Below are 26,163 nucleotides of genomic sequence, written 5' to 3' on the forward strand. Positions count from 1 at the left end.
CCTTGCTTTAAAAAGTTCCACAAGAGATATGGGTGATTACTTATTTTTGCACACAAAAATATGTGAACATATTTTTACCTCTTCTAAAAACTTGGAAGCATTAAAAATATGTTGCAAAAAATTTTGTTTTAAGTTGAAACAAAAGTGGGTTAAATCCCATTACACCGAAAAACACTTTGTTAAAACAAACAATGCATGGTTACAACAAGATTTTTCGTATCCAAATGCAATTTTAGAGGATATGCCATCAACAAGTACTGCAGCAAATCCGTCAGCCCTTGTATCGGTTCACAAAGGAAGGAAATTATTTTCGCAATGCAGTGCGAGGGAAAAAATTCGAAGAGCTCGGTCTTTGAACAACAATTTTTCGTTAAAGGAGTTATTAAATGCAACGAAAATGAGCTTTAAAAGATGTGGTATGCATCAAAAGGCACGATTACTGAAATATTTGGAGACGACCGAATAAAACAAGAGCGTGCAACGTATTTTTAAAGAAGGATGCATACCAAAACAGAAAGTATTTTCTACGGAAAAAGCTTTATCTATATTTGTTATGGCAGAACTGTCAAAATTCCAGTACATAACCATAAGTAACGAAGCATTAAAATGCAGGAATAAACAATGGCCTTCTTACTTCAAATTATTGACAGAGAAAAAGAATTGTTATCCGCCAAAAGATAAAACAGAAATTACGGAAATATATGCGAAAGTGGATTTACAGGGTTTATTGGACCACACAATTTCCAGAATTCTGAAAGGTTTAAATAAATTAATAGAAAACACAAAATTGGTACTTATATGCAAATGGAGTTGGGATGGAGCATTAGGACAACCGCGTTACAAACAAATAAGACATACAAATTGTGATGCAGATGATAATGCGGTGTTTGTGTCGAGTTTAGTTCCCTTAAGATTAGAAAATAAATTAAATTCTGAAATAGTATGGGAAAATCCAACGCCCTCATCGCCTTGGTTTTGTCGACCAATCAAATTTCAGTTTATAAAGGAAAGTGACGACCATAATGAAGAAATCAACCGCATCAACGAAGAGATTAAATGTTTAGAACCACTAAAGATAAGAAATGTTCAAATAGAATATGCCATGCAATTAACCATGGTTGATAATAAAGTATGTAACGTCATTACGGGCACTTCTTCGGCTATGAGGTGTTACATTTGTAATGCAACACCAATTCAAATGAACAATTTAGAACTAATAAATTCCAAACTATGCACTAGTGCAAAATATTCCTTTGGAATGTCATCACTACACGCCTGGATTAGGTGTCTGGAGTGTATATTACATGTAGCATATAATTTGCCCTTCAAAAAATGGACAGCGAATACAGATGAGATGAAAGAAATGAAAAATAAAAGGAAAGCAGAAATACGGAAACAATTTAAAGAAAAATCGGGCTTATATGTTGATTATGTAAAACAAGGATGGGGATCAAGCAATGACGGAAACACGGCACGGCGATTTTTTGGAAAGGCAGAACTTGCTTCGGAAATTACTGGAATTGATGTAATGTTAATTAAGAAATTCCATACAATATTACAGGTAATGTTTTCTCCACATTGAATACACGTTATAAAATTTTAGCAGTATATATGCAAAATATAAAAAAATATTTTGAATTGTCATTATGATTATATGCCATCTTCTATAATGAATATTGCTCCCTGTACCAAATAAATTTTGAAAAATTGTAATTAATTCAACAATTTCGTACTATATTACAGGTAATTTCCTCTACACATCGAATAGATGTTGAAAAATTTCGGGTATATACGCAAGATACCGCAAAGCATTTTGTGGCACACTATGGCTGGTATTACATGCCAGCTTCTGTTCACAAAATATTAATGCATGGTGCAGAAATTATAGAACACGGATTACTTCCAATTGGCCAACTCTCTGAAGAGGCACTGGAAACACGTCACAAAGATTTTAAAAAATTTAGAAATAGGAATACGAGAAAAATGTCAAGAAAATCAACGAATGAAGATATATTTCACAAACTTCTGTTAACATCCGACCCATATATATCAGCAATCCGAATAAAATCATGTAATAAAAAGAAAAAAATCTAGATCCTGTAGCTGAAGAATTAATATGTAAATAACAGGAAAGATAAATGGTATTCTACAAATGCATGAATTGTCACTAAATTTTTCGACCTGGACCACTTTGTTTTCCCGACTACTTTCCTTATACCTTGGAAACGAAAAGTTTTCTCAACATGCGACTTAAACCACTGAAAAGAGTATTAAATAAAGTACTAATTAAACAGCTATTCATTTTTTTTATAACAGTTAACTTAAAAAAATTGAAAAAAGAATAAATAAATAAATGTAAAAATTATTAAGTTATACATCAAATTTCGTTTCGATAACTTATATAGGTCAAAAGCTATAGATAAATGTCACCAAATTCATAATTCCAGACCACTGTGTGGCGGTACGTTACACCGGTCTCAACGCCGTTGTTGTTGATGTCATAGTTTGTGGTGAAGTAGTATTTATCATTGCTCGAGTCGATGTTCGGTATTGTATGATACGTTTCAAAAGTTGTTAGACCAAGCTCATAATCATCATCGCTCAAATCTACAGGGTGTCCCACCTAAGACTGGACAGCGCGATATCTCCTAAAGTATTGGAGATAAAACATTTTAAAAAATATGTAATTGAATGGTTCGAGAGGGTCAATTTATTAGTCGAGATGATTTTTTTTATTATTATTTTAAAAGATACGATGGTCAAGTTCGGTTTTTCAAGTGGCACTATTTTTTTTAACACCTGAGTTGATAGTGCGTTCCAAGACAAATTGAATAAGCTTTAATGTATACACTTTATTTCCACTGGTTTTTAAGATATTGCGCTTACAAAATTACTGATTTTCACTGGAAGAAAACCGTCTGGAATAGCAAGGACCGGGTCTTACTGGCGCCACGGGTGGCATTGCCTGTTGAAGCTGATACCTACCTACCAAAGGTCTACGACAGGGTTCGCAGGCCCAAAAGTAAGATGTAAGTTGGATTGGTTAGGTTAGGAGGAGTGAAAGTTGCTAGACTAAATTTCAACCATAGGGAGCAGATTGTATCAGAACCAATCGGGTTTGCATCCCTCACAAACGGCTGCTCTCTTGAAGAGGCCCGCTTCACAACAATACCTCCTCCCCAATGCCCACCTTCTCTCGCACGGAATATGTCAACGCATGCTTTTGTTTTGATATCGAAGCTCGTGTTTATATCCCTCTTCTTCCTGTGTCTCTCCACGTGGAGTATTGCCGGTGGATTGTAAGAGTTGTTGAATTCAGGAGACGATAGAAACACTTTATTACAAAACACACATGTACTGTAATTAAAGTGAATCGTATTCCTCTCGGGCAGGAGTTGCCCGACGCTCGTCAAGGAGATGCGGCTTGGTACCCCGTGTCGAGGGCTGCCCTTTGCAGTGCCTCACTCGATTTTTATGGTTTTCGACCCGCGAAGGGTTTCGAGTGCCTATTAAGAACTGAGCAATCTTCGACACGCGCATTTCTTATCAGATCTTTGCGAAAACGACACACATCGATTCCTTATGTTTCGCCGATGGAACTGACACCAAGAACGACGTAATTCGGATGATAATGAAGGAAATTACATGAAAAATTGATTTGCATAATTTCAAACTGACTTCGTTAAAAATAGTCCGATTTACATGAAATTTGGTATGATTTTCATCGGAAAAACATAAGGAATCCTTCGGTATCACTTTCATACCCACACGATAAAGAATAAAGAATTTCTTAATACGCTGAAATGAATATTTCACATTTTCACCCTCAACGGCGGGGGGTCCCACGATTTGCCGGGGTTGGCTGAAGATTCATATCTTTTCCAGAAATAAATTAATTCTTTATTCTTTATCGTATCGATATGGAAGTGACACCGATGGATTCCTTATGTTTTTCTGATGAAAATCATACCAAATGTCATACAAATCAGACTATTTTTAACGAAGTCAGCTTGATATGATATAAATCGATTTTCTTTCATTATGGTCCGAATTACGTCGTTCTTGGTGTTAGTTTCATCGCCGAAACATAAGGAATCGATTGGTGTCGTTTGCACAAAGATCTGATGAGAAATACGGAAATCCTGGACATTTCTAATTCGGACCATAATGAAGGAACTTCCATGAAAAATCGATTGATATCATTTCAAGCTGACTAGACTTGATTAAAAATACTGTCCCCATCGACACGATGAAGAAAATAATTTCTTAATACGCTGTGATGGATATTTCACCCTCGACTGCGAGGGCCCGACACCAATTCGTTACGTTCGGCCCAGGATTCTTACCTTTTTCCGGAATAAGCCATAAAAATCGGGTGAGACACTGCGAAGGGAAGCCCTCGCCACGGGGTACCAAGCCGCATCTCCTTGACGAGCGTCGGGCAACTCCTGCCCGAGAGGAATACGATTTACTTTAATTACAGTACATGTGTGTTTTGAAATAAAATGTTTCTATCGTCTCCTGAATTCAACAACTGGCATCCAGACATCTACGCTCCTACTATCCACCGGCAATACTCCTCGTAGAGAGACACAGGAAGAAAGGGGGTATAAACACGAGCTTCGATATCAAAACAAAAGCATGCGTTGACGTATACCGTGCGAGAGAAAGTGGGCATTGGGGAGGAGGTATTGTTGTGAAGCGGGCCTCTTCAAGAGAGCAGCCGTTTGTGAGGGATGCAAACCCGATTGGTTCTGATACAATCTGCTCCCTATGGTTGAAATTTAGTCTAGCAACTTTCACTCCTTCTAACCTAACCAATCCAACTTACATCTTACTTTTGGGCCTGCGAACCCTGTCGTAGACCTTTGGCAGGTAGGTATCAGCTTCAACAGGCAATGCCACCCGTGGCGCCAGTAAGACCCGGTCCTTGCTATTCCAGACAGTTTTCTTCCAGTGAAAATCAATAATTTTGTAAGCGCAATATCTTAAAAACCAGTGGAAATAAAGTGTATACATTAAAGCTTATTCAATTTGTCTTGGAACGCACTATCAACTCAGGTGTTAAAAAAATAGTGCCACTTGAAAAACCGAACTTGACCATCGTATCTTTTAAAATAATAATAAAAAAAATCATCTCGGCTAATAAATTGACCCTCTCGAACCATTCAATTACATATTTTTTAAAATTTTTTATCTCCAATAGTTTAGGAGACATCGCGCTGTCCAATCTTAGGTGGGACACCCTGTATGGGTGGAAAGTAGCTTAGCGCGAGGGTGCTACTCTTTCCGGTTAGAGTGAATCTTATCGGCATATTCCGAGAAACTACTCGACTAGTACTGAATCAGAGTGATGGGAAGTCAATCCTTAAATTTGGTGCCGATCGTTTGTAGAAAGCGTAAACATAGTTGTCTACAGTTGCTTCGATCGTACTCCTGAAAAGACGTTCAATTATAATCAATTTTCACGATATCTTTATCCAGATATTGTACCAATTCGTTAGGCAGTCGAAGATTGCTAAAGCTGTCGAAATATACAGCTCGACGACCTTTCTCCGCACACGCCACCCATTGAGTCCCCGGTACTTCGACATTGTCCAAATTTACGATATCGCTCTCGTTTCGACGTACTCCTCCGAACGGTAGCGCGTTACGCATAAAAACACCTCTAAAGAATGGAATACGCATATGTTTTGCGAAATCCATCAATTCTGCATCAGTAGTTACGCCCACAGGCATTTTTATTGTCTTTTCGGCATTTTTTCTTTCGTTTCGATATTCCCTGTCCGCGTTTGTATGGTGTGGGATAAAGTCAGCGACCTTCCATGGTGCGATTATGACGCTGCATTTCCTGCAGCTGATGTTGCGCCGCCTTATTATCGTTTACCGCCTTGGCGATCCCTGCCGCTCCGCCAGCTAATGAGCTGAGAACATCTAGTAGCGGGGGAAGTGGTAATATACCACCCCGTTTTATCACCGGAAGAATCCGCTTTTGCGGTGCTTTCTTTGCAGTTCTCTTGCTGGGTTTTGTTTTCATCCCCATTCCGATTTTCATCTTGACCTTCATATCTGTCCAAACAGCTGTAGCAGCGCCTCTTTCACCCAGAGTCGAGTCTCGCGCAACGATATGTTTTCGCGCTTTGTCAGCGAGTATGTTATCTGCCACATGCCTTTCACCAAGATCGTTACTGCGCGAATACGCAATATCGTGTGCGCGACACGCTGCGTCCAACGGATTGATGCCTTGATCACCTCTAGCCAATCGTTTTGCCAGACGAGTTCCTGGACCACAAAACTGGTATCCCGGGATATATAATTCGATAAGTAGCGCGTTTATCGCCCGATTTAATCCGCCGGCAGTCGCGCCTAAAAGTTTTACACGAGCGGGCGCGTCGTGTACTCCGTACACGGAGGTTTGATTTGGCTGAAAAACTGTTTTACCGTAATTTATTCTACCCAGCATCCCTATGAATTCTTTCAGTGGACATGTTTGCATCATGCTACGTACTTGTCAGGTTCAAATTCAGATTGGAAGTGTCTCTGGTTGAAAGAAAACGAAAGTATACCGCATATCTTGCTGGTGACCGCGCCCGTCTACTTCACAATTTTTCATTGTTCGCCTCCGATTGTTCTGGTTTTTTTATATGTTTTAGAGGACCGAAATATAAGAAACTGGTGAGTAGTATAGCTAGGCGGGTTCTAATTCAAATTTGAGTTTCAAGATCATGATAAGGATTTCCCACGACCTCGAAATCCAAATTTGAGTTTGAAAATTTTCAAAATTTGTTTTTTGCCGGCGGCGGCGGATGACGTCATAGAGATGGCGGAGTGGTGGGGGGTATAGCGTGAGAACTGATATCGAATCAATCGATACTGAATCGCTATCGAACCGATACCGAAGTGCGTGGAGGGGGAAACCCGCGGGTGAAGTCGGTAAGGAGGGAAATATCAATTTTAAGATATTAATATATAACGAAAAACAGAAACTCGGGGCGACGGGGCTCGAACCCAAGACCTCCGGCATTACTGGTCAGCCGCCTAACCAACTCCCCCAAACGCCGGCTCTCTGGCATTAGTCTTTCCCGAATGGTACATATACCGAAACCAACGGAGCGTCACATATGTGACATACGCACGAACACCATGAGCCGTTGCCAAACGTCAACGCGTACGCATGAATCGTGGAAAGAATTATGATGCCGGGAAGAGAAAGAGGAAGACGGGTAAATAAATAGAGAAATAATATGTTGTACGAAATTATTATTATTATTATTAAATTAACGGGAGAACAATTTAGATACAAAGTATACAGGGTGTCCCAAAAATGTCGGAGTTCCTTGAAAGGGGTGACTCAGGGGGTGATTTGAAACAACTTTTTCCTTAGCGAAAATATTGTCCGAAGCTTCGTTAACGAGATATTAACAAAAACCCCCGACCAATCAGAGCGCGCGCCTTCCGCCCGAGTTCCCGTTGTAGCGTTGGCTACGCGGTAGGCGGCTGCGCTTGTACTAGGCAGGTACGAACAAGCAAGTCGGCATGCATCGAAGGAAACCGCGTTATACAGTTTTTTTTTTTTAAGCAAAATCTTAAATAATAATTGTTTGAAGTGAGAGAACAAGAAATACGTAAATTTCGTTTTCAAATAAGGCATAAACGAAAAGGTAATGTAACAGAAAATGTACGACAAGTGATCGTAATTCGTTATTGAGGTAAAAATCCGTAGTTTAATTACGGCCAACATAACTAAATTTAAAAAATAATATTAGGTGTATGAATAAATTCTTTCAGATTGGATTTACATAATCGGTATAAAGCAACCGAATTTCTATCGCAGTGATATTCGTAAGCTACCAGAAAAATGGCAAAAGGTAATTAACAATAATGGAAATTATTTCGATGATTGAGTTGTTTTCATATTTTTTAAATCAAACTGTTATTGTACCCTAAAATCGAACAGAATTTATTTCTACACCTAATAATCACTAATAAATTAAATTACACTCACCCCTACGGGCATTCCTTTCCTTCCTTTCCTTCTTTTTCGGAAACCTGTGTCACTAAGTAGGTCACTGTGCCGATCCTGGTCATCGGTGGACGAAAAGAGTTATGGTACGGTTGCGCCCAGTGCACAGCTGATCTCAGGTACACGACACCATCCAAAGTTAAGGGTCGCAACATCAAGTGCGTCCGGGTTAATGTACCGAATATTCACTTCACTGCACTCCTACTAACACTGATCACTTAATTTATTTTTCATGGAACGTGTTGTTCCTACGTTATAAAAATTTGTGGAAATGAATGAGAACTTGGCGTTCGGAGCCGTGGGTATTCCTGCGCAAATTCTCACACTGCAGCACTTGCGTCCCCGTTGTTCGGGGGGTACACTCAGAACCTCGAGTAATACTCTTGAGCAGAGAACATTTCTGGGACGAGATTGCTAGCTGATTGACAGGATTTTTTCCAAGCAACTTCCTCTACCCCCAAGTAGTTTCTCTCGTTCCATTATGAGTTAACTCCCACCAGAACAAGAGGCTTTAGGTAAAAAGAAGCCAGCACATTTTCGAAACACACGTGCTTTGCAGAAGTGCAACGAACGACCCATCCTACACTTTCACATAAGTCCGCGCTCCGTCCTTTTACTGCCAATGTACCCGTCGCTTCGAGATAGACAGCAGACACCACGTGTTTCGGTTGGACAGGGCCCGAAAAGAATAGAAACAGAAAGTCTTCGAGTTGCTATACAGAAGAAAAGGCATACCAATCCTGTTTCCGTTTTCCAATACCCTGAGTTGACGTCAGCTACAAGGCGGAACGAACTAAGCCATAAATTACCCAAAACTGTAGGAAACCGTTGTCCACCGCCGACTCGCAGGACAATACGGTAATAAACCGCGACCCTGGCGAAATGCTTTGGGCGACCAGCCTGATTAATTTTTGGGAACTATCAATTAAAAAGTAATATCCAACATCAATACGCCTCGCGGAGAGATACGGGAAGAAAGGGGGTAACTCGTTTACTGCGCGTAGTCCCGCCTGCTTCGTGTTTCCTTCAAATTAAAGACAGATCCCTTATCTCTCGAGTATAAGCACGCGCTAGAATTGCCAAACAAAAGCACGCGTTGACGTATTCCGTGCGAGAAAAGGTGGGCTTCGGGGAGGAGATATTGCTGTGAAGAGGGCCTCTTCAAGACAGTGGCCGCTTCAGAGAGATGCAGGGCAGATTGGTTAGGTTCCGACCAATCGGACTTCATGCCCACCTTTTCTCGCACGGAATACGTCAATGCGTGCTTTTGTTTTGAAATTCGAGCGCGTCCTTATACTTGAGAGATAAGGGACCTGCCTTTAATTGGAAGGAAGGACGAAGCAGGTGGGACTACGCGCAGTCAGCGAGTTAACCCCTTTCTTCCTGTGTCTCTCCGCGAGACGTATTTAAAATTAATCAGGCTGATGGGCCTGCATTAAGCATATCGCCAGGGTCGCGGTTTATGACCGTAGTGTCCTGCGAGTCGGCGGTAGAGAACGATTTGTTTTGTGTAATTTATGGCTTAGCTGGTTCCGTCTCGTAGCAGACGTGAACTCAGGGTATCGGAAAACGGAAACAGGAACGGTATGCCTTTTCTTCTTTATAGCAACTCGAAGACTTTCTGTTTCTATTCTTTTCGGGCCCTGTCGAACCGAAACACGTGGTGTCTGCTGTCTATCTCGAAGCGACGGGTGCATTGGCAGTAAAAGGACGGAGCGCGGACTTATGTGAAAGTGTAGGATGGGTCCTTCGTTGCACTTCTGCAAAGCACGTGTGTTTCGAAAATGTGCTGGCTTCTTTTTACCTAAAGCCTCTTGTCCTGGTGGGAGTTAACTCATAATGGAACGAGAGAAACTACTTGGGGGTAGAGGAAGTTGCTTGGAAAAAATCCTGTCAGTCAGCTAGCAATCTCGTCCCAGAAATGTTCACCGCTCAAGAATATTACGCGATGTTCTGGGTATACGCCGGGAACAACGGGAACGCAAGTGCTACTGTGCTAGCGTTTGCACGGGAATACCCGCACATCCAAACCCCCAGCAAGGGTACGATTCGACGTTTGGCGTCAAGATTATTCTCAACGGAGTCAATGATGCCGCAAGGCGTGCATAAACGCTGAGGGTGGTCACATCGAGCAACTGCTCAACTAACAGTAATCGGCCCCTTTCGGGATCACCAATTTTATAACGTAGGAACAACACGTTCCATGAAAAGTAAATTAAGTGATGAGTGTTAGTGGCCGTGCAGTGAAGTGAATATTCGGTACATTAACCCGAACGCACTTGACGTTGCGATCCTTACCTTTGGGTGGTGTCGTATACCTGCGATCAGCTGAGCAGTGGGCGCAACCCTACCATAAATCTTTTCGTCCACCGATAACCAGGATCGGCACAGTGACCTACTTACTTAGTGACACAGGATTCCGAAAAGGAAGGAAAGGAAGGAAAGGAATGCTCGTAGGCGTGAGTGTTATTTAATTTATTAGTGATTATTAGGTGTAGAAATAAATTCTGTTCGATTTTAGGGTTCAATAACAGTTTGATTTAAAAAATATGAAAACAACTCAATCATCGAAATAATTTCCATTATTGTTAATTACCTTTTGCCATTTTTCTGGTAGCTTACGAATATCACTGCGATAGAAATTTGGTTGCTTTATACTGATTATGTAAATCCAAACGGAAAGACTTTATTCATACACCTAATATTATTTTTTAAATTTAGTTATGTTGGCCGTAATTAAACTACGGATTTTTACCTCAATAACGAATTACGATCACTTGTCGTACATTTTCTGTTACAATACCTTTTCGTTTATGCCTTATTTGAAAACGAAATTTACGTATTTCTTGTTCTCTCACTTCAAACAATTATTATTTAAGATTTTGCTTAAAAAAAAAAACTGTATAACGCGGTTTCCTTCGATGCATGCCGACTTGCTTGTTCGTACCTGCCTAGTACAAGCGCAGCCGCCTACCGCGTAGCCAACGCTACAACGGGAACTCGGGCGGAAGGCGCGCGCTCTGATTGGTCGGGGGTTTTTGTTAATATCTCGTTAACGAAGCTTCGGTCAATATTTTCGCTAAGGAAAAAGTTGTTTCAAATCACCCCCTGAGTCACTCCTTTCAAGGAACTCCGACATTTTTGGGACACCCTGTAGAGCACATTAGTACAAAGATAAAGTAAATATAACAAAAACATAAAATAACATAAAATAAAATGTAAAACAATAAATAAAAACAAACAAACCAGTCTGAGCCCTAAGACCTACTCACAGCACCAAAGGTGCTTAAATTAATTTAAATTAAATTAAATTAAATTACAGAGGTAACAGTCTCCTAAGCAATTGGTTCCTGAACGAAGCGAAGCAGACAGCGAACAAGTCTATGTCAGCGGGGCACTGGTTCATCTCATCCATAGCACGATTTAAGGGATCGACTGTATAGTGATAATATTCAGGGACAACCGATACATAAAGAGGTCTCGGACGCAATGACCGTTGTGGGGCTCGCAGACGAATCAGTGCGACTAAATCCTGGCAGTTAATCTGGCCATGGATTACTTTGTACAAAAATAATAGGTCAGAACAGATACGGCGGTCACTGAGTTTAGAAAGCCTCATCATTCGCAAAGCTGGACTGTAATCATGGTCATCAAACCGCATAGGGCTACCAGTAGCTCTCATAGCAAATCTAAGAAACTTATGCTGGACCCTTTCAATTAAACAGACATAATGCTTATGTTTTGGGCTTCAGATAACCTTACCAAAGCAACGTACAACAATTTCAGCGTCCTGATCTGTCTGAAGTGTTTGGCAAACCTGGCGATAAACCCGAGGGTTTTCATCGCCCTACACGTGATGCTGCGATAATGGTTGCGGAAGTCCAAACCAGAAGTAAATGTAACCCCAAGGTCAGAGACTTCCGTCACCACAGCCAACGGAGTGTCACCAAGCTTATACGACGATGGAATGCAAATAGTAGTCCTAGGGGTCCTTAATAACATACATTTTCCGGTATTTAGATGCATCTTGTTGGCGATACACCACTGCTCAAACCTAAAAAGATCGGTCTGCAACAAGTCAACGTCAAAAGCCCCACTAATAGTTGGGAAAATTTTTAGATCGTCAGCGTACATAAGGAACTTACTGTGCAGGAAAACTTCGTTGATATCATTAACAAAAATAAGGAACAGGAGGGGACCAAGGTGCGATCTCTGGGGGACCCCCGACGTCACCCTAACTTGATCAGAAAACTGTTCCTGCAACCTTATAACTTGCACACGGCCTTCGAGATAGCTGACGATCCAAGCAAGGAGAGGCCCGTTGATACCAATTGAGATTAATTTATTATACAGGATATAATGATCAACAGAGTCGAATGCCTTCCTGAAGTCTGTGTATACGGTGTCGACTTGCAGCCCCGCATCCAATGCAGCAGAAACAGAGCTGTGGTATACCGCCAGATTGCTTGTCGTTGACCTACTAGGAACAAATCCGTGTTGTTCCTCGGAGATGACACTTGCGAGACAGGGCGTTAAGTACTCCGTTACAATTTCCTCGAAGATCTTAGGTATGACAGATGATTTGCAAATCGGTCGATAGTTTCTTACATCTGCGCGGTCGCCTGCCTTAAATACCGGGGTAACCAAAGTAGTCTTCCAAACTGCTGGGAAAGTGCCCCTTGAAAGTGAGGAGTTAAAAATATGCCAGAGAGGCCTTGCAAGAATGAAGCGACACTCCTTTAAAAACAAAGGCGGAATTCCATCATATCCCGGACCTTTAGCAGTATTTAGTAATTCAAGCTTGGAATATATTTGACCAATAGAAATAGATATAGAGTGAATATTTATTTCATTGCCAGATGAAGGCCCGGGATTCAAGGCAGGCGTTGCTCCGGATTGAGGATTATAAACAAAGCCAAAAAACTCAGCAAATAGGTTAGCAACTGCCAAGTGCGTAGAAGCAGAAGTACGGTCAAGATGCACCTTATCAGGAATTCCTTGCCCACATCGCTTAGAATTTACAAATTTCCAAAAACTAGATACATTACCTAAAACCTCGCTCTCAACACCATCAATGTAAATACGGTGATCACGCAAAAGGGCAACTTTGCATTTATATCTAAGGCTGGAAAAGTTCAGATAATCAGAAAGAGCACCCGTTAGCTTAAAGTTTCTATGCGCTATTTTGTTATGTCGGATTAGGGACCTCAAACCAGGGGAAAACCAGTGTGGAAACGTGGATCGTACTACAGACCGAATTGGAATAAAGGCATCAATTGCTCGATTAATATGACCATATAGACGATCCAGGGCAACGTCTGGCTCAATGTCACCGATCTCCTTATCCCAATCCACTGAATTAAAATAATCTAATACACCAGGGAAATCCCCATGTTTGAAGTCCCTGAAATCGATATTTCCAGCCCCAAGGTTCTGACTTGTGACCAAGTCACCGAAAAGCACATACAGAGGCGGGTGGTAGGCGCCAGGTCCAATAAGGGCATCAATGACTCGGTCAACCGTGACCTTAGGACAGTTAACAAAGATAAGGTCTAACATGGCATCGTATTCATTGAAAACTGTATTCACTTGGGTAAGGTTACGGTAACCTGCACAACCCAGAAGGAGATCGATTGCAGCAGACTCGTTCGACGATACACCCAACTTCCTAAAGCACGTCTGACCCGAGTCAATGTACCACAACGCATGAGGGAGATTGTAGTCACCGAACAAGGAGAAGGAATCCTCACTATAATTATGGAATAATTCTGTGACGGTGTCAACATGACTCGTATAAAGTGAAGCTCAGGAGATGAGATCGCAGAAGTGAGCCAGGTCTCAACTAAAATAATAATATCGTAAGACACTGCAGAAGAAACTACCTTCGGAACACCTTGAATATAGCGAATGGTCATATGGGTCTCGCCAAGCTCATGAAGGTTACGCAGCTTCGTCCTGAGCTGTTAGAGAGTCTCGCGTTGTTGCCTGGTCTTATGATCCGAGATTTTTGCTGGGCCTTTGTAGCGGTGCTTGTTTTGCAAAATCGATTTAATCGTAGCTGCAGAGTCGAGCCAAACACACAGAGGTCTGCAAGGTGTTGTGCCTAGTTTTCCAAGACGATAAGTGGTCTGAGTCTGGGTAACCAGAGGACAGATCTTCCTCAGAATAGAACGTGCTCCTTCAGCATCCGCAGATCTAGCGAGCTCCAAAGAGGTTTCCTTCGGTTCCGGCATATTAAAGATTAGGACGTTTCTGGATCTCTGCTCCCTGTCGTTTAATTCCTCGATGACGTCATCCGCGGAAGATGAAGGCTGTTGCTCAGAGGGGATGGAAGATTTGTCTTCCAGTGCCTTAACACGATCAGACAGCAACTTAATCTCCGACTTCATGTCCGATAATTCCGTTTTTAAGACAGATAACATTTCTGATCGAAAGGCCGCAAGCTGTGTCTTAAGCTGCTCCTTAATAGTGTCCTTGATAGCATCAATTGTGGGCAATGAAGAATGCGACTGGAGCGTGGCCGTTGGTATGGTAGAGAGTGTTTGTGTTTGTGTTTGTACCAGTGATGCGATGGACTGGTTAACGGCGGTTATTGGCCTTGGGGATCCAGAACGACAATTTAAAAGACTGCCGTCGTACCATGGATGCCCCGAACGGCTTAAACAGGTAGATCCGGGGTGACAAAACATTCTACAGCCAGGACAAGTGACCGGATTAGCCACTTGGACACCGCAGCCCTTACATTTCTTTGGTCCCACCGGCATTTCAGATGACAAGAAACAATACTAACAGTAACTCAGACACTCAGAGGCCACAGAACACAAACAGCACCAATGATATTACACGGCTTTAGACATAAGAGCTAAGATCCATTATAAAATAATGTCCAGAAAATATGTACGGACGAAAAAGCCACAAGAATCACGAAACAGTACGATCTTGTTTGTTTATTAAGAGAACAGTGTTCGATATCCTTAACTTGGCCCCATTAACACGGAGATTGATTTTTCCCACTTGCGTCGGCACACAGAAAATGAGGATAATTTAATTATCAGCGATACACCAGGATGCCATCGAGGATATTGCGGCGTTCTGTGGATCGACGATTATCTAGATCCGGGCGCGCCGAGTGTCTGATCTCAACTCTATATATTATATATTGTTACATTAATAAGAATATAATAATAATATATAATAATAACAATATATATATAATATATAAAAGGAAAAAAAGGAAAAAGGAAAAAATTAAGAATAGAAGAAAAATAATGATAATATAAAAACTAATAATAATAATATATAATATATATATGAAAAAAAGAAAAAAATAACAATAAAAGAAAAATAATGAAAATATAAAAACTAATAGCGTGGGGGTGATGGGGGTGATGGTGGTGACAGTTGTGGTGATGCGAATATCTGCACCATCGGCCGCCGTGGTCGCTGTAGGATCCACAACACTACATATGGCCGCTGTCACAGGGGCCGCAACACCCGCTGCAGCGGCGCGGGGTGCAGCAAGTCCTAGAACACACAATCAACCATATAATATTGACACATTAAACATATTAAACATCAAACACACAAAGCATTGCAAAGTATTACGTATCTGCGGAGGCGGTGGCGATGGAAATCGCGACGGCGACCGCGACGGCGGCGAAGAAGGCGAAGGTGACGGCGGCGGCGAGTCCCAATCGCTTTGACCAGGCGGGTGACGGCGGTAGCGAGTTCTACAACATAATCGGTAATATAATACTGATGAATACTGCGATATAAGTTATTATTATTATAAGCATTTAAATATGTTTAAACAACGATCAAAGGAAAATGTTTAAAGAAAAAGTTCAGTGGCTAACATAGTCACTTGATTCGATCTCACTCGGTTTTCGAAGGTTAAATGTAATAAATGTCAAAATATTGCGAAGTACATACCTCGGGATTCTCCCGGCTCTGCGCGGGATCGCACTAGGGGGCTATTCTCCATAATCTCATTTTCGCAAGAAATTATTGCACAAAAAATCCGATTGTACGTCTTCAACGTTTGATGGACAACTGGTCTCGCTGCATCTCCTGGCTCTTGCATGTCAAAACCACCTCCTATGATGAAATCGAGAAATGTGTAGCTTTGCAAAGTAGGATGCCTTTGTTCTTCACCATCTTCATCACAGGCCACCTGCATTTTCGCTGACCATCCTCCTCCATGTACTTATCTTCTTCTTCTTCTTCTTCACTGATCGTCCTCTCCTTATTCACACACATCTTCTTTCCCTTCTTCTTTGGACACATCATTCGACTAGACCATACCACTCTGATCACGTATTGAACATGTATCGAACTCTGATCGCATATTGAACACCTATCATACCACTCTGAACGTGCATCGAACGTGTATTGAACATGTATCAAACGTGAATAGCACCACTTTGATCGCATATCAACCGTGTATCGAACATGTATTGAACTACTTTGAACATGTATCGAACGTGAATCGTACCACTCTGAACGTGTATCGAACGTCTATCGAACCACTTTGAACATGTATGGAACATCTATCGAACGTCTATCGTACCACTTTGAACATCTATCGAACGTCTATCGTACCACTCTGAACATCTATCGAACGTCTATCGGACCACTTTGAACATCTAACGAACGTCTATCATACCACTTTGATCATGAATCGTACTACTTCTACATAATAATTACAATTATCGATTAAGATCTAGCGTACATGCAGGAGGTTGGTGGTTGAGGAGGGTGAAGAAAAACAGTTATTGCATTAAAAATTGATTATATTTTATTTGTGTATTTCCCTCTGGCGTTTAGACCACCAGTTGAATATTTTAAATACATTTTGCATAGCACAGTGCTTTGCGTGTCTGCCACATCGCAGAGTATTAACTACATTTAGCTTATTTAGGGATTTGATATTCTCGTAGTTAATGTCCAGCGTCTCGATGATCACATCCGCTCTCGTATTTTCGTCGAGGAAATCCACGAGCCAATCGCGTTTCTGCAGCCCTTTAACGGATACGACATGGGATGTTTCATCTTCCTCGTCGATCGCATCGGCTACAGCTTTCATAATTAGCTGTTTAGCCATACTGTACGGAACTTCTCCATCTTCCCAACGTAGTCCATGATGTTTTGCCACCAACCACCGGATGCTCGATTTGTCGGATTTTGTAAGAAGATATTGGGGCATCGAACTCCCAAAAATATAGTGCGAGAGAATTGTTCCCTTTCGTAGGATAGCCAGTTCCTTCGCGACAAATCTTCCATCGACGATGAACCCTTGCAGGTCAACGAATGTTGGTACGGCCATTATCGATACAATTTAGAGGTCCGTTCGCTTCCAAGACAGACTGGAGAATGCGGTCTTTCTTGTAAAGCATCTCGATTTTCACGATGAAATTATGTATGAATTTGGTACAGGAGAGGGCGGACAAGTAGCGCAGTAATTTAATTGATTTTGCGCACCACATTTGTCAGCGGATTGTATTCAACCACCCGATCGTGCAGAATGAGACAGTAGGCTGTAGCATTTGCAGGCACATTCTCTTTACAATCGAATTCTATGCGCACGTCCACGGTGCTATTCTTGATCGATTCATTTTGTCGCGAACAATTAATCACCACGAGGGGGCCAAATTGCAAAAATTGGGACACGGTGAATAATGCCTCGTTGCAACTATGCCCATAATACGATTTACGAAAATGCGTATACATGTTAAAAATGATGGCGTGCCTATTCTTGCCAAAGTCGAAGTTCATGTCATCGTACGGGTAAAATTCCGAGTTAAGAAAAAGTTTTACATTGCTCAATTTACAGTGGTCGAACCGAGTAATATTTTCGGTCATCACATTCTTTCGAGCAGTCTGTAGAGCAAAGATAATGTATCGCGGCTTCTCCAACTGTGCAGCTGCCTTCACGGCCCACGAATGCTTGGTCGTGCTCTGTAAGAGAGGATACTCGTACAGATCCCACGAGCGAAAACTAATGCTCAGGTTTTGTCCACTTTCCAAAGCATGTAGCAACGACAGCTTATTAACGTCGTGCAGTGTCACATGGGGCATCCGCCATTGCACTTTAAGTAATTCAATTTCTGATTCCACCGTCGGCGATCCTATTAGAGAATTGTTATCGTTGCGCGATCGTATTAAAATCAATTCGTGACGCGCATTAATAACCATGCGTTTGTAGTCCTCGCAAAATCCCAACAAATATTTGAGCGGGATGCACAAATTTAAATGATTTTTCACTATTAGCTCATCGTGCCGTTCCAAGCCCCATCCCGCATTCTCCATATTTTTGTCTTCGACAGGTGTCAGCGATACATAGTTTTTAAGCGTGCTAGTTATTCCAACGTTTCTGTTGCGATCAATCTCCACGCCATTCAGCTCGTATCGAATCTCATCGAATATGAATGCTATGCAATTATTTCCCAACGTAACCGTTAATGCATCATTCGGCTTATTTATCGTCAATTTCCCCTTCAGGTAGAGGAAACTCTCACACGGCAATGTGTATAAATCCTGCTGCTGTATAGGTATTCTTATCTCATCGCTGTGTCCAAACGTTGTGTTGAGATATGGGTTGTATGTGTGAGTCTCGAGCTTGACGATGCGATCATCAAACGTCGGCTTCCCTCCAATGCTTAGAATGTCGGTCAGTTTTCAACTTAAATGCGTACAATGAATCCCAGCGATTTAAAAAATGCAATCTTCGCAGCACTGAGCCTCTTCTTATTAGAGTTATCAAAGCTGTTGCAGTTGTTGTTGTGGTAAACAATTTCACTCGGAAGAAACGGATTTCTGGAGTCGTTCAATACAAGCATCTCTTTCGTTCGCACCACGCGTATTATCGTCGTCGTCGTCGTCGTACGTGCAGTCTGATGGTAATCTCTTCACCTCGAAAATCAAGCAACAGTCCGTCTTGATACACAACACGTATCGTTAGATCCGAAATGACCTGTGCTGTGATTGGAAGGTAAATGATCTGCGCGGGCGTTCCCGATATCTTATATCCTGGTGGGACTCCCGGAGAAAATTCATGTATCGTGTGTACACGTGTCCCATTGTTGTACGCACCAGCGGTCACGCTACATTCCACGCGAATAATGTTCACGTTCATGATATTGTTATAGTTTCGGTTCGGCATAGTAGACATTTAATACAAAGGTACAATAGAAGTAATAGAATATTAACAGAAACAGGGTAACAGATAAACCGAATGTAATCACAAATACGCAAGAAATATGTATATGTCGATGCGTCTGCTTGTAATGGCGTCTGGCTATCGAATGACAGCTTGACAGGCGATCGATCCGATCGCCTTCTTCTCGCTGTCCTCTTGTTCTTGTCACGAGCACCAGCAGGCCTTGGATTCCAACCAAAGGGTGCTCGCAACACTGCCTCCCCCTCTGAAAGAGTGGTCGTCCCGACCGCTGCAGCCTCTTCGTTGCTGGCAGCCGTACCCTGGTCCGAAAGAGTGGAAAAACGCTGCGTGGCCTCTTCCGTCCGGCGCCTCGGCATTCGCCATCACGCCCAAGGGGAAAACCACCCAAAAACCCTGGGCAAGGCGTGGGTACGGCGGATTCCCCCGAAGAACTTTCCCGTCCTTACCCTCCACTTGCGTATTCTTTCTTGGGCGCTTCTCTCTTGAAAAAGGCTTCTCTTCTTCGGCGACGCGTCCTCTTCTTGGGCACAAACGGGTGGGGGAGTCCTGTCGTCCGGCGGTCGGTACTGTCATTCTTTTTCCTTGTCTCTTCTCTCTTCCGTTTTTTTCTTTCGTCTCCTGCTCCTGGGTCCCTTGTGTGTGAAAGTTTGTAAACCGTCCCCTCTCCAGCGCATGGTTGCTGGAACTGCTCCAGCTCGCAGTCGTGCCTCCGACTGACGCGTTGTCCTGTGCTCCCTCGGATGACGTTACTCTAAATTCCTTCCGGTATTACTCCAGGTGGCTATCTGCAGGGTTGCCTAATAAATGAGCGACAACACTTTAGCCGATCCATTTTGATATTGAAAGACGTTGGAGTCGAGAGAACCTGGAGACGGAAAGGCGAACCGAGCACGAAAGCAGAGGCTCACACCTAAACAATGAGCTTGCTATCGGCCCGTTCCCCGATCAATCCGCCCGGTACTCCCAGCTCGTGGAGTCTTCTCTCTTCTTTCTTCAATACTCCTCCAGTACTCCATTCCTTGGCATCCTGATGGCCCCATTCCTCTTCTAGGCCTCTGGTGCTGTCCCAGGGGACCGTCCTGTGCGTCCGGTTAGCGCTCCCGTCTCCGCGACATCCCCTCCAGCCGGTCCAAGCACCGCTTGTCCGCCTGGTGATTGGGGATGCCATTTCCCGTCTGCTGTCCACCCTTCTCCTACTTTTCCTGGGTACCTCACGAGATCCTCCATCCCGGCCGTCCCGGGGGCTCGTGAGGTCTCCTCCAGGGGGCTAGCGGGGCGCTTTCACGTATGTCCGCGCCCCCGCTGCGGACCGCCACGCTATTATGGCACATTCGGGGAATTCGGGAGCGCATATCCCAGCCGCGGTGGCAGTCCCCCGACACCTTGTCCCTCGTCGTGGGGTATCGAGAACCTGTAACAAAATAAGAGAGCGGGGGGCTGGACTGCGTACGCAGCCCAGTCCACCAGATTAGGTTCAAATCTTCTCTCTTGATTCTTTTTCTATCTTGAGTCCTTTTGTTCGGCAGATTCTTCAATAGGCTGCGAAACGTCCTTCGTATTTCGCAAGGCGGCGCACGTGGACCACCTGGCATTTCTTCCTAGGCGAACGTTGTATCCTATAGACGAGGTCGTTGATCCGATCCACTACTTCGTATGGGCCTTCCCAGTCAGCTTGTAGTTTCGGGCATTTCCCTTTCGTTCTTCTTGGTTGAAACAACCACACTCGTTCTCCTGGCTGGAACTCCACTGCGTGTACGTGCCTGTCGTACCACGTCTTCATCTTGGAGCTGTAGATATCCAAACGGCGGCGAACAAATTCGTGGATCTTCTTCATTTTCCCTCGGATCCATTCGGAATATCCCTGTTCAATGTCCTCGTCTTCCTCTATTTCTGGAGGTAATCCTCTCCATAACTGTAGGGGTAAACGAAGTTCCTGGCCATACAGGATCATCGCTGGGGTCAGTTGCGTAGCCTCGTGACGTGCTGATCTATAAGCGAGGAGGAACATGGGGATCCACTCGTCCCAATCCCGCTGGTGTTCTGAAACAAACGTTGCGAGGTATTGAAGCAAGGTCCTGTTCAAACGTTCTACCAGCCCGTCGGATTGAGGATGCAGGGGAGTTGTTCGTGTCTTTCTGATTCCAAGCAGCTTCAGCAGTTCCCTGAAGACGGAGGATTCGAAGTTCCTTCCTTGGTCCGTGTGTATCTCTAACGGTACACCATGACGACAAACTACGTTATGCAAAAGAGCTCTTGCCACTGTGACAGCTCGCTGGTCTGGCATCGCGATGACCTCCGGCCATCTGGTGAAATAGTCTGCCACAACTAGCATAAACCTGTTCCCGGCTTGGGACCTCGGGAGCGGACCCACAACGTCCAGGGCAAGTCTCTCGAACGGAGCTCCCACGTTGTACACTTTCAGGTTCCCTGCTCCCCTCTGGCGTGGTCCCTTCTTCGCCGCACAGGTGTCATACCGCCGGCACCACTCTTCAACGTCCTGTCGAAACGTGGGCCAGAAGAACTGTTGGCGAATCCTCGCCAAGGTCTTGTTTACTCCGAAGTGTCCAGCTGCTGGAGCATCATGAAACTCCTGCAGTACCTCTGCAACCCTTTCGTGTGGCACCACCAAAAGCCACGATGTCGTTGCACCATCGTGGGACTCCCATTTCCTGCAAAGTAAACCTTCGTGAACTTCCAGCGAGTCCCAGATTGTCCAGTAATACTTCAGCTGCGGGGAGAAACGAGCGACGTCTTGCCAGACGGGCTTCTCCCCTTCCCCTTTCTTTTTAAGGATGAACCCTATTTCTTCATCCTTTTCTTGACTTCTTTTCCACTTAGTCCTCTCATCTTCGTAGAATATCCCGTGAATCTTCGTCGTAAAACCTCTTTCCGCTTCCGCTTCCTTTTTCTCTAGTCGATCACAGTTCTTACAGTCTTCTTTGGAGCAAGGTCTTCTGGATAGTCCATCGGCGTTCCTATGGGCTTTCCCTTCCCGGTGACGAATCTCGAAGTCGTACTCCTGTAGTCGTTCAATCCAACGTGCGACTTGTCCTTCGGGGGTCTTGAAGGTCAGTAGCCAACGTAGCGCTGCATGGTCCGTCCTTACGATAAATCTTCGTCCGTAAAGGTAGTGATGGAAGTGTTCGATGGATTTCACCACTGCCAGAAGCTCTCTCCGGGTGACGTAGTAGTTCTTCTCAGCTTTCCCCAAAGTCTTGGAGAAATAGGCGACAACCTTTTCTTGTCCTTCATGTTCCTGTGAGAGGACGCCGCCTATGGCGAAACCGGAGGCGTCCGTGTCCAAAATGAAGTCCTTTCCTGCCACTGGGTATGCTAGTGTAGCGGACTGTAGGCCGGGAGAAAGTTTTATTTATTTCTTAGGCCTAAAACGGTCGGTTGCTCGAGTGCCTACTGCGGGTGGTCGAGCTCGAGGGCTAGGGCAATAAAATGATGGTTGCCAGAGCCCTGGCGAAGTGTTAAGGACAGCGTGTCCTCTTCCACAACCTTGGGGCGCGTGGGAAATTTGTTTTCCCCGTCCGGGAATTTTCGGGCGTTCGTTAAAACGCCAAGGAGAAGACACAGAACCTCACGGGACTCCGTACCGAACGCTTCGTGTCCGTTAAACTTCTTATTCTGTATTCACTTTGGTTAATTGTTGAATATACGTTGTTATTGTTATGTATATATGTTGACTCGTTTTTTACATTCACACCCCGGTATCCAAAGTGGTGACCCCGACGTGATTGGTGTTAAACGCGATACCGCGGGTTGTGCGTGATAAGTACAGTGGGTGAAAATGGTGAACGAAACTGATAGTGCGACTGTCCCGACTGCTACGGAACATCAAGATTCCGAGCATGTCAAGGTTGTTACGGCTGCTCCCATTCGGGTTCCTACCTTTTGGCCCCAGAAAGTGTCGCTATGGTTTCGTCAATTGGAGGCGCAATTCGTCATTGCGCGGATAACCAAGGACGAGACGAAATTTGGGTACGTGGTGGCACAACTCGACGGGAAGTATGCCGAAGAAGTCGAGGACATAATTTGTAATCCACCCGACACTAAGAAATACGAAGCCATCAAAACCGAACTGATAAAACGCTTGTCAGATTCGGATACAACACGCGTCAGGAAATTATTGGAGACGGAGGAGATCGGCGATCGGACGCCCACTCAATTTTGGCGTCACCTGAAGGAGTTAGCAGGCTCGGCAGTAAAGGAAGACTTTTTGACCGAGATGTGGAAGAGTCGTCTCCCAAGTAAGACTCAGCTCGTTTTGGCGGCGACGTCCGATAAGGACGGGGCGAAATTAGCCGAAATAGCTGACCGGATTCATGAGATACCGGGTGAAAGAGGAAAGATCGCTTCCACCTCGCATACCTCGGAGATGGACCTGCTTCGTGAAGAACTGCGGCAAATGCGGTTGCAGTTAAATGCAGTTGTAAATGGGCAAAGGAGACCGCGAGGGCGATTGCAGTCCAAGAACCGACGGGGGAAGAGATCTCCTAGCAATAATCGCCAACAACAGGACAACATGCCGCGGGATTTATGTTGGTACCACTACAATTTCGCCGACAAAGCGGCGAAGTGCGTTTCCCCTTGCAAGTGGACCGGACCCAAGCCGGAAAACCAATAGGACCGTCGTACGTTAACGCGGCTGAGTTTGACGGTCCCAAAATCGGTCGCATTTTCCTTACGGATCATTATTCCAAGACACAGTTTCTTGTGGATACAGGTGCCGATCTGTGTGTGTTCCCCCGATCGCGAGTGCGTGGTCGCTTGTACAAAGACGATTACGTGCTTTACGCGGCGAACGGCACTCATATTGCAACTTACGGCACCATAAATTTAAGACTAAATCTTTTATTGCGTCGAGAGTTTGTGTGGAGTTTTGTTGTGGCCGACGTAGGAGGACCAATCATTGGCGTGGATTTTTTAAGCCATTATAACTTATTGGTGGATTCGCGGAATAAACGTTTAATCGACGCGACGACGAACTTATTCGCGGTTGGACAGTCCGCCGGCGGTACCATCGCGTCTATAAAAACAGTTGTGGGTGATTCAGTGTATCACAGTCTTCTCGCCGAGTATCCTGACCTTACGAGACCAGCCGTTTTTAACAGAGAGACGGTGAAGCACAACATTGAGCATCACATTGTGACGACACCGGGACCACCTGTTTTTAATAAGCCACGACGTCTTGCCCCGGATCGACTGCAAGCAGCGAAGGCCGAAATCGACTTGATGCTGCGACAAGGGATCATGCGACCATCCAAGAGTTCCTGGTCTTCACCGTTACACCTGGTGGTGAAGAAGAAGCCGAAGAATGGGGTGAAGGAAGAAAGAGCCATACGACCATGCGGTGATTTTCGTGGAGTCAATGCTCGCACTGTTCCCGATAGGTATTCGCCCCCGCACATAGAGGATTGCGCGCAAGGTTTGCATGGAAAGAACATTTTTTCAAAGATAGATTTAGTCCGCGCATATAATCAAATTCCGGTTGCGCCGGAAGATTGTGAGAAAACGGCTATTACAACTCCGTTCGGATTATTTGAATCAGTTTTTATGCCGTTTGGTCTGCGAAACGCTGCACAGACATGTCAACGTTTTGTAGACCAGGTAATTCGCGGACTAGACTTTGTATACGCTTATATTGATGATTTCCTTATTGCGTCGGAAAATGAAACCGAACATAAGGAACATCTTAGAATCCTTTTCGAGCGTTTGAAAGAGTATGGTATTGTAATAAACCCTGCAAAATGCATTTTCGGCGTTAAAGAAATTAACTTCTTGGGGTATACCATTAACCGGGACGGTATGAAACCTTCGGCGGAACGCGTCGAAGTGATAGTAAATTTCACGAAGCCCACGACAATAAAATTGCTTCGAAAATTTTTAGGTATGGTTAATTTTTATCGACGGTTCATACCTGGCGCCGCAAATTTGATGCAGCCCTTGAATGACCTGCTCAAGGGATCTAAAAAGGGTAATACACTCGTGCCGTGGTCAGAAGCAGCAGAGAAAGCTTTCGAAGATGTAAAGGAGGGTCTTGCCAATTCTACGATACTGGTGCATCCGGTACCTGGCGCATCAATTAATATTACGGTAGATGCATCAGATTATGCCATTGGAGCTGTTTTACAGCAGTTCGTGAATAACATGTGGCAACCCCTCTCCTTTTATACGAAGGCTCTTTCTTCTGCCCAGCGGAAATATAGCGCCTATGATCGCGAACTACTAGCGATTTATAAAGCAGTTAAGCGATTTAGACATTCGATCGAAGGCCGCGATTTTTCGATTTATACGGACCATAAACCGCTGGTATTCGCTTTTAAGCAAAAGCTCGACAAATGCTCGCCGCGCCAGTTCCGTTATTTAGATTTCATTGGTCAATTTACAACGGATATTAGGCATATTAAAGGCGTCGAGAACACCGTAGCAGATGTATTGTCGCGAGTGGAGGCTATAACACCAGCCCCAGATTATAAGGCACTCGAGCAGGTACAAGAGCAAGATTTAGAGCTTAAGGAAATTTTAAAATCTGAGTCGTCGGCACTTCGGCTTAGGAAAGTCCATTTTCCTGCGTTTGGGGTTTCTTTATATTGCGATACGGCTAACGAAACAATTAGACCCTTTGTCCCAAAATCATTACGCCGGGCGTTTTTTGATTCCCTTCACGGGCTTTCGCATCCAGGCATACGGGCGTCACAAAGGTTAATAACAGAACGCTTTGTATGGCCTGCAATAAATAAAGATTGCCGGGAATGGGCAAAACATTGTATTCCTTGCCAGCGAGCGAAGATTACACGACATATTACAACTCCTGTAGTAGACTTTAAAGATTCTGGCAGGTTCGAACACGTGCATATTGACATTGTAGGGCCGTTGCCAATGTCTAAGGGTTGTAGATATTGTTTAACGTGTGTAGATCGTTTCTCTCGCTGGCCAGAAGTTATACCAATCG

The 26,163-nt window shown here is 43.9% G+C and overlaps 2 protein-coding genes across 2 annotated transcripts; one reads left to right on the forward strand and one right to left on the reverse strand.

Moving 5' to 3' along the window:
• The first annotated feature begins 6,497 nt into the window (after positions 1-6,497).
• LOC143372416 (uncharacterized) lies at positions 6,498-23,984 on the forward strand. The gene is made up of 3 exons (XM_076818561.1): positions 6,498-6,504; positions 6,670-6,682; positions 23,019-23,984. Exons 1-3 carry the CDS (start codon positions 6,498-6,500, stop codon positions 23,833-23,835), a joined length of 837 nt encoding a protein of 278 aa, XP_076674676.1. The 3' UTR covers positions 23,836-23,984.
• On the reverse strand, positions 13,926-14,787 carry LOC143372037 (uncharacterized). The gene has a single exon (XM_076817841.1). It carries the CDS (start codon positions 14,785-14,787, stop codon positions 13,987-13,989), a length of 801 nt encoding a protein of 266 aa, XP_076673956.1. The 3' UTR covers positions 13,926-13,986.
• Positions 23,985-26,163: the final 2,179 nt, after the last annotated feature.

Source organism: Andrena cerasifolii, chromosome 8 (genome assembly GCF_050908995.1).
Source record: "Andrena cerasifolii isolate SP2316 chromosome 8, iyAndCera1_principal, whole genome shotgun sequence".
Lineage (NCBI taxonomy): Eukaryota > Metazoa > Arthropoda > Insecta > Hymenoptera > Andrenidae > Andrena > Andrena cerasifolii.

Bases quoted from the DNA above. Each gene is read 5' to 3' on its own strand.
- LOC143372037 (XM_076817841.1), bottom strand. From the start codon at position 14,787: ATGCCGGTGGGACCAAAGAAATGTAAGGGCTGCGGTGTCCAAGTGGCT.